Source organism: Dipteris shenzhenensis, chromosome 18 (assembly GCF_047967505.1).
Source record: "Dipteris shenzhenensis isolate YYH24624 ecotype China chromosome 18, Dip_SZ_1.0, whole genome shotgun sequence".
In the NCBI taxonomy this organism is placed as follows: domain Eukaryota; kingdom Viridiplantae; phylum Streptophyta; class Polypodiopsida; order Gleicheniales; family Dipteridaceae; genus Dipteris; species Dipteris shenzhenensis.
In genome coordinates, this window is record NC_141613.1 from 53,539,981 (window position 1) to 53,549,258 (window position 9,278).

The following is a 9,278-nucleotide window of genomic DNA, read 5'->3' on the forward strand; positions in this document are numbered from 1 at the left end:
TGCTAAAGATTCTAATCCCCTAGTTGTAAATATCATCAACTTGTCAATTATTTAAGTGAAGATAGTGGTTCGACTGATTTCAGGCATGCGACTAGTGCATGCAATACATTGATTTTTCAAGTTACAATACGAACATCGCTATCGACATTCAGGTAATGCCCCAATATCTTATCCATTCACGAGACCACTTCTCGGCACTTATTTTCTCGGCACTTATATTCTCGACATTTATACTATCGGCATTTACATTCTCGATACCTAGGGAAGGGCCCGTTCCCTCGGATTATAATTCTTTAAGGAAGGAAGTGCACCGCCTCCTCGGCCACACAATGTGTGGTTATAATAATAATATACTATATTATAATATATAATAAATTGATAATCTTTGACGCTCCTTTCGTTTTATGCACAATTTGAAATTTATTTACTTTTGTGTCTCGAGGTCCTCGCTTCAAGTCTATGCAATCGTCTTCCAAATAGGAGCCTTAGCTTGCTATCGCTTACTTGCTTTCATAACCAAGTATTTTCCTTCTTGAACTTTCTTTTTCATATTTTCCAATCAAGCAAACATTCAGTCAAACTAGAAATTTCAAAAGGCACACACCACGTATGCTAGTCCGATTTTGTTCTAAATTTACATCACCTCATTCCAAATAAGAAAGATAATTACTAATTCGCATTCTGCCGATAGGCTGCCTATGCAAACACTTAGTTTCATGAGGATGCAAAGGATTGTTGAGACACGTTGGTTAGCTAAATAAGGACGTTCGACAAGAAAAAGCATAATTTACAACCATCAGCAAGAGCTTGGATCCTTGTAGATGCAATGTTAAGAATTTGGAATGGCAATTGCTCACATTAAAAAGCTGCAGTTCTATGCGTCATGTGGAAAATGCAAGCTCTGGACTGGAAAAAGCAATAACCGTTTCCAATCGAAAAGCTTGCTACAATCAGATTATGTTCCTCCATATTGTTTCTCAAATGTGCTACTCTATGTACACGTGGAGAAATATCATGGAGACCTTGCGACATGCATGCTTTGCAAGGCGCACGAATTTCGAAAAGTATACTCTGTCCCATACGAGACTGAGTACATACAATCCATTCTTCGCGCAAATGTTTTCCACATGCAGGTGCTATCGGTATTGGATGTGTGTCTAAATATAAAAAGAGTGATGCGGTCACTAGTACTAGGACACTTGACATCATGATCATTATTGGATAATCCTCTGATATGTTGGAATCGAGAAGAGAGATCTGGCAAGATCCGGACAATTTTTTGTTTGCAAATAGCGACATCCTATCGTTTAATCTTGCCTCAAACCTAGTCATAAAGTAATACAAGACAATGCTCGAGAGGCCTCATCCTGGGCTAGAAATCAGTGTTGTCTCATCAAATGTTGTAGCAGAGAGACTGCAAAAACATTCTGTTGATTCTCCGTTCAAGGCAATAGGTAGTGCACACGAAAGAAACTACTTGTCACTATTGGAGCATCTTGACCGCGTCCCCAATAAGACAATTCTCGAGATCGGCGACTAGAGAGATTGGGACAATCATGATACGTGCAAAAGGAAATTTAATTGAATGACACATAGTCGCCACACGAAATGGGATGATACAAAGCGAGGAGTTCGCAATCAGGAGTACAATTTTCCCATTTCTTTTCCCTTTCGGACATGGTGCACATGATGGACGGTTGTTCTTTCATGAGTATTTGAAAATGAGGATATCGACATTCTTTTCGCCATATACATTATACAAGCCGTACCTACTTCTCATGTATCGAGTCCGGCAAGCATTTGCAATAGCAAATGGAGCGCAAACCACTATTCTGCAAAGAGATATTGATTGGAACTGTCGCGAAAGACCAAATGTGACAAGCGAGGAATTGATGAGAGACATATTAAAGTTTGAGATTCTTGCATCAATCCCAAGGTTTGCATTCTGGCATCGAAGAAACCTAAAGGATCTAATGATTATGGTCGATGAATGGGTCCTCCCACACATATTCTTGACATTGACGGCCGATGAGGTTACTGAGACACGATGGTTGGAATTTGACGACCTCGAACAACTTGTAATGCAATACAACCCGCAGTTCACTTGGCGAGACTACCCTATCAAGTGTGCCATGATTTTCCACCTCATATTTAAAGTTCCTACAACAATACATCTTGAGTGACAATGGCCTATTGGGAAGAGTGAAGCATTACTTGGTCAGATATGAAATACAAAGTCGCGGATCACTTCATGCACATGGATGCATGAAGATGTTGTTGAACATTACGAATGAGATAGACGCTCATGTGCCATATGAAGAAGATCGAGCTTTCGCAACTTTCCTCAGCAGAGCTAAAGTTACGAAAGCATGTGCAAAGAAAGCAAATGCATAGATGCAGCAATGCTTGCCAAACAGATCGGCAAATTTCAAGAAAATGCAAATATGGTTTCCCCTTTGACCACCATCCAGACACGAAGCCATCTTTGGATCCCAAGGCACATAGATGGTTGTATTATCGTCCAAACCAACAACACCGAACATTGTATCGTACCATGCCATAGCCCCACTATTGTGGCAAGGACACATGAGCATCCTAAGAATCACAAACACTGGTCTCTCATACTTCTTATTGAAATATGCCTGAAAACTGAACCTTGCGGGCGGCTAAATTTTGAATATAGAAGATGCGAAAAGCTTAGGCCTTGACACACTTGATCCATTAAAGCTAAAGATGATTTCAGCATACATGTTATTGAAACCAACGTCACCAACCGAGGCAACATCGACGTGTTTGCAAGTACCAACTATCCATCGCAAGCAAGGCTGTGTATTTGTTTGACTCCTCACCACCTAACCTTCATCAAAGGTACTTGCGAAGCTATTGTGTCATAACAATGCATCCCATTGACACATATTGTGGCCGTCCAAGTGCACTAGAGGAGCTCACTTTTTACAAGTATTGGAAATCATTCACATCACCGAAAGAACGAAATCATGTCACAACCCACGACACAATGAAGGACTCATTCAAAAGCTACATCATCCCAAGCGCATGACTCGTGCACTTTATCGACTACCATCTGGCCCACCACTTCAAGGGTGGCTTCTTCAACGAGCTGCTAAAAAGAATCCCTTTCATAAATGAGTTTGAGTTGATCTCAACAAACAATTGAACGGGATCCTACTTTCTCGAATGCTACATGCCTAGAATCATCCAAACAGAACAAGACATTGAGACACTTGTATCCACTTATTGTAAGATTCATATGCTTGTCGACGAGAAACGACGACAACTGACAAACATGATCTTACAAAAGATCCCTTTGTGTGCCCTTGATGATACTTTGCTTAGCATTTGTGAAGATGCAAGCGACAACACTCTCGAGACAAGCCGAATAAGGATTTTGCAACTACTCGATGAATTCAAGTTTATGGAGAACTCTCCCTTGACTGAAGACCAAAGAGCTATTTATAATAACCTTTTCGAGACAACAGCAAGGCTACACATTATTTGCAGTACACCGGGCTTAGGAAAGACATTCATGATCAAGTACATAACATATAATCACGTTCTACACGAAAAGTCTATAGTTCTATCAACAAAACGACCGGTGTTGCAGCAATACGCTTGAGCCACCTCGCGACAACAATGCATCATTAATTCTCCCTTCCGAAGAGAAACAACATGTTTTGTAGTTCACTCGCCAAATCAGAGGATCGATACTTAGCGTTGCTCATCGTAGACACAATCATCATTGATGAGATATCTATGATGACATGCCAAATGATGAATCTATTGGTCCTACAGCTGTGCAAGGTCTGCGACAGCAATGCCTTGCTTCCATGCCATTCCAAGAAAGTGACATGTAGCAGCTCCCACTAGTATGCAGGTGCCGAATCACTCCAAAAGACTACTGCCACTAGTGCCATATTAGCAACTCACCCTTTTGGCAAATGAGCATATTTCACTACATGCAGGTCTCGATCCAATACCTACAAGATCCAGAATTTAATACCTTCTTAAATATCATCCACAAAACAATACCAACGGAAGATCAGATAAAACAATATCTTGGCGACTTGATGATCACAGATGAGGACCCACTGAAATTCATCGATAAAAACATCACTATTCTATGGACACACAACACGCAATTGGGAGTAAGATCATGCTAACAAAAAACATCAACCTAGCAATAGGAGTTGCCAATGAAGCGCTAGCAACTATTCATAACATGGAATGGCATGAAACAAGAGGCATATTGACAAAGATTCATGCCATCATCTCGTTGACAGGCGAGCCTATTGCACTCAGATGCTCCAAGCACACCCGAAAGGTATTGAATGGGACGTGGTACCACAAGATGATGTTCGATCATTTGCTCCAAGATTCGCATACGTCATGTTCTCTGGAGTCACGAGTCGACAAAATCTTTGTATCTTGTACGGCATAAAACCATGTGATTCGTGCCCATGCCTTACATACCACCACCAATGTAAATTCAAATCAATAATAAGAAATAAATGCAACTAACATCGTCGTTCTACGAAGTAGGTAATTACTTATGCATGTTGCCTAATGAATGTTCACTTACGTTCCAAATAAATTCATAGTCATAAATTTATTCATTGCGCAAACTCAACAAATCATCCAAGCTATAACTGATTTTGTATTTTGTTATAGGTATAAAAAGATATCTACCTTCACATGAATGGCTAACACAAAAGAGGTATCACCGCATGCGTCAATACTTCATTAAACCAACTACTCATTTGACCTAGTTCCACAATATTCATACAAAAATTTTCATTTGTAGCTCTTTAAACAATTCAAACGAAAGGCAATTACGAAAACAAACGAAGAAGACCATGCTCCTTAGAAGCAAATAAAAGAAAATATAGTTTTCTTCACTGACAAGCAAATGAAAAGAGCCAACGTAGCAGGAGTGCTACCAAGCCACAAAATCACACAAGACAACCACAAATCTAATTGGAAAAACCAATAAAAATTTAAACGAAACATTTAAATTAAAAAAAACAATGCACAAAAAACAAACAAAAAATTTATAAAACATAAATCACACCGAATAGCCCAAACACAAACAACACATAACACACCCCACATACAACTCACACAACCCACCCAAACATGTTTGGATTCAACTCCACGCCCAAGACCATCACCTTATGGATAAGGTAACCAAAATCTTACAAGGACTGCCAAGAGGAAACAATGATTTCAAAGACAATCTCATAAAACATATTATATAAAAGCTATCCAAAGGAGAGGAGAAGAAAGATGACTCCTTGTGTCGCATAATAGCACAAGAAATTCTTAACAAGTACACCAACAACATACCCACCTTTTGCATAACAATATCCTACATTTTGCATTCAATGTCGACCTTGAGGATCTCAAAGAAATACAAGCGAACGGCCCATAAATTATTGCAACAATACAAAGCCGCATATGATTTGCAACAAGGTGAATGGCCAATAACGATCGAAAAGGTGACATACAAAGTGGACTCAAAGTTTGAATAGAAACACTACCTCATCTACAAATATCTTCCCATCTCCAAAAAAGACGTTCACACAAGGTTAAAGTCTATCGAAATTTTCGCCTGCTCTCTTATTAAGCACAATACCATACACACATGTCAATTGTCTCTCGTACTTTCTTAATCTATTTGCACAATTAAAACATATACAAATACCAACACCTCATGCAACATGCACTCTTCAATAATGAATTTTATTTATTGCATCACCTATCTACAAAATGAAAAGAAATACATCAACCAAACTCCAAATAACAAGAAACATAAAAAACGACACGAGGCTACTCCACCGACTAAAATGGCTTGCGATGTCCACAAGAACATTCCATTTGAAGCACACTTCAAAGCAAAAGTACTAGCATTGAATCCGAATAAGTACGCAAACTCATTCGACATAGATACATTATACAACTACAAACTACATCCACTTCGAAAGGATACAACAATATAACTTTGCAAGTATTAGAAAATATTATTACTTGATGCGCAAGAACTTGATGTAAATTAAAAACTTGCTCCTTATTTCACTCAATCTTCTATAACCAATCATTTCATTTTACATTTATTTTTCTCCATTTCTAAGCATTTGCGTACCACTTGATGCTCCTAATAACACACTAAATTAACTCACGGATTTATCAAAACACAATAAGTATATATTACTTACATCAAGCACCATCAAATCATATTGTCAACTAATTTCTATGCTTCACGTTTAATGACTACACATACATCAACGTAACATATCAAGCCATTACAAGCAATCGTTAAAGATGCAAATTTTAGGGGCTAGCCACATATCTAATTTCAATGTGATGGGGGCATATGTTCTACCTTCGAAGATGGCAAACAAATCAACTATTGTAAATTACTTTGAAGCTTTTTTTGGAACAAAATTTAGTATGCCAGCATTGCACATGGTTTATTCAATTATGTCAAAGTAATAATGAAGGACGGAAAGCAATTAACTACAAACGTTTTGAAAAGTAGGTAGTCACATACTGGGAAAGTAAGGAAATGGTTTTACGAGTTATGGACACGCTGGACGTACACAGTACCGTCTCAGCACTGATTCGCCGTAAATCCAACCTGACCGGCTTGAGAGTTGAAAGAAATGCGGAAGCCTTGTTGTTGGAGGTTGCCGATGATGGAGAGCGCGGAGGAAGAAGGAGCGAAAGCAAAGCAGTAAGTGCCGACCGTATCGACGGGAATGAGAAAGTTGCTTGCTGGCAAAGAGAGAGTCGCGCCGCCAGCGAAGTGAAGATCCACGCTAGGCACTTCCACGGATTGCGCTCCTCCCAACGCGTAGCAGGTGTCGAAGAGCGAGAAACTCCCAGCAGAGGGCAAGTTGGTTGTGAGAGCCCGGAAGGCGTCGCGTAGCGGTGTGTAAGCAGAAGGCACAAGGCGAGTGACTGAAGTCCCGGAGTCCACTATCACTCCTCCGTTACCGCTCGGCTGTATAGAGAAATCGGACGGGGTAAGAGAGAGCGCAGAGCCTCCTACACTGATCCCTTCCAGCCCCACATAATAGAAAGTCCTCAGTCTGGCATTTATTAGGAGAGGCGTGAGCTTAGCCCCTCCAGGCACGGCCCCGGGGCCAAAAATCAGAGCGCTAGCGCCACCCGTTAATCGATCAGCTAAACAATAAGAGAAATCCGACTTGATTTGTGAAGGGAAGGAAAGCTTTCCAGCTCCCAGGCCCAGCAGGCCTGAAGCTCCAACAAACAAGCCTTCGTTGTCGTGACCGCAACCGATGCCTACATTCCTCACCGTGTTCGCGCCGAATGTGAACGTCTCCAGCGCAAAATTCCCCACGGTGAAGGAACCATCACCATATGATACCTGATACAGGCACAGATTGCGCTGACAAGCATTTATCTGCAACTCAGCGCACAGTGGTGAGCTGCAGGTGACACTCTGGAAGGAGGACGAGGCAGCGGGGTTGAAAACAGGATCGCTTTGCGTGTAGCAACTCTTACAAGGTTGACACTGAGTCCACGAGAGATCACTACCTGTGTCGAGAACAAAGTATGCCTGCCTTGGGGGTGTGCCGATCCCGAATCTGGCAAAATATTCACCGCTTCCCTGGTTCAGTCCGGATACGATCGGGGAGCTGAAATCTTCTGCTGAAACGTGGCTTGTGGATTCAGTGGGCTTGAGCTGGCTGGGATTGACATCCGCTACAGCAAGACTAGCACGTAGGTTGATCGCTTCCACGCGGGCCGCATCCCGTTTCAACCTCTCCTGTAACACTTCTTGGTCCGTCATACCGGCCTTGCTTCCAAATGCAGGCAACCCATCTCTATGAAGAACCTCCACAGCCCAAACTCCTTTCTCTTCGACCTGCTCACTGTGCTCCAGCTGATCTACTATTCGTGAGGACGCAATCGCCCCAACTGTCAGAGTCTGGTACCCATTCGATTTACCAGGAAGGTCTCTGGCGCTAGTGGGAGCAAGAAGAAAATGGAACACCAACAGGCAGGCGCAGAAAGGAGCCGCAAAGCCCATCTTCCTCGGAGGATTTGTACAGGGCGATCTCCTTCGCGATAGTTCACGTCCAGCTGCCTGGGCACTCAGGTTGCCTTCCTCGCTCTCCACCGTATCCAAGAGTCACACGAAACCTTCCATCAGGTAAGTGCTTAGTTGCGGCCAGCTCACTTCACGATATACCTTAGATCATCAATCCGAGATCGGAAACGCGGAGGGGCAAGGGCGAAGCGCCTGACGACAGGCCGAAGGATGAGAAAAGAAGTTCCTACATTACACCATAAGGGAAGCAGCACGTGAAGAGAGTGGAAGGATCACAACCAAGGGACTCGCTTGCAGGCTCTTCCTTTCCTCCCTCGCGAAGATAATGAAGTGTCGGCTACGCCTACCAGCCTTTGTGCGGTCTAAAATTGTAAGCGACGGCAGCTATGAAGCTCACCAACCTCAACCAAAGTTGTTACCGTCTCATCTGCAGCATGCCGATTCCTCATTAATAAAGCGGACAACCCGTCACCCACACCTATGATTATTTATGGCCGTTTCTCTCTCACTCCACTCTCTAGACGATGCTGAGAGCAGAAGGAAAAGGTTGCACAGCGAGAGGGAGTCGTGCCTGTTGTTACTCCGGTGATTCAACGATGGGTTGTGGGCAGTGGGCACTCTTTAAGGGCCTTGGAAGCTACTAGGAGGTGGCGACTCAAGACTTTAAAGCATTGTCAGGGGAGTAGCTAGCTAGGACTCAGGTATGGAAGTTGGAACTCTTCCAAGTTGGCATTTCTTCGTATTTCAGGGGGATAGTCCGCAAAGTCAAACTGAAATTGCAAGGTGTAGGGCACTAAGGAGTGGGTGTGACGAGCAAGGACCCTAGTTTGTGAAAAATGCTATTAGAGCATGTCACATGGGGAAGGAGGGGGGAGGAGAGGGAAAAATGGGGGGAGGCGTAATGTGGCACGTGTCTTTGTCGAGTTTTCTCAAGTTTTTTGCACCGCCTTGTTAAGGAATATAACACCTACGGCCCCTATCATTGTCCTCCGAATCCAGAGTCACCGTCGATCTGTCTAACCAGCTTCTTGGCATGATCTCATAAACCAGCAATCTCTATGATTCCTCTGCGCAAAATCCTTTCAAGGTCAAGTCCACCAGATGCCTCTTTGAAGGCTTTCTAGGGCGAGGGGTGGGAACAAGTATTGATTCACCTGGACATGTGGATTTTTCGTCTGCGATCACT

The 9,278-nt window shown here is 42.6% G+C and overlaps 1 protein-coding gene across 1 annotated transcript; it reads right to left on the reverse strand.

Moving 5' to 3' along the window:
- Positions 1-6,477: 6,477 nt before the first annotated feature.
- On the reverse strand, positions 6,478-8,625 carry LOC147891420 (protein ASPARTIC PROTEASE IN GUARD CELL 1-like). Its single transcript, XM_087389353.1, has one exon. It carries the CDS (start codon positions 8,069-8,071, stop codon positions 6,626-6,628), a length of 1,446 nt encoding a protein of 481 aa, XP_087245479.1. The 5' UTR covers positions 8,072-8,625; the 3' UTR covers positions 6,478-6,625.
- Between the last annotated feature and the right edge of the window lie 653 nt (positions 8,626-9,278).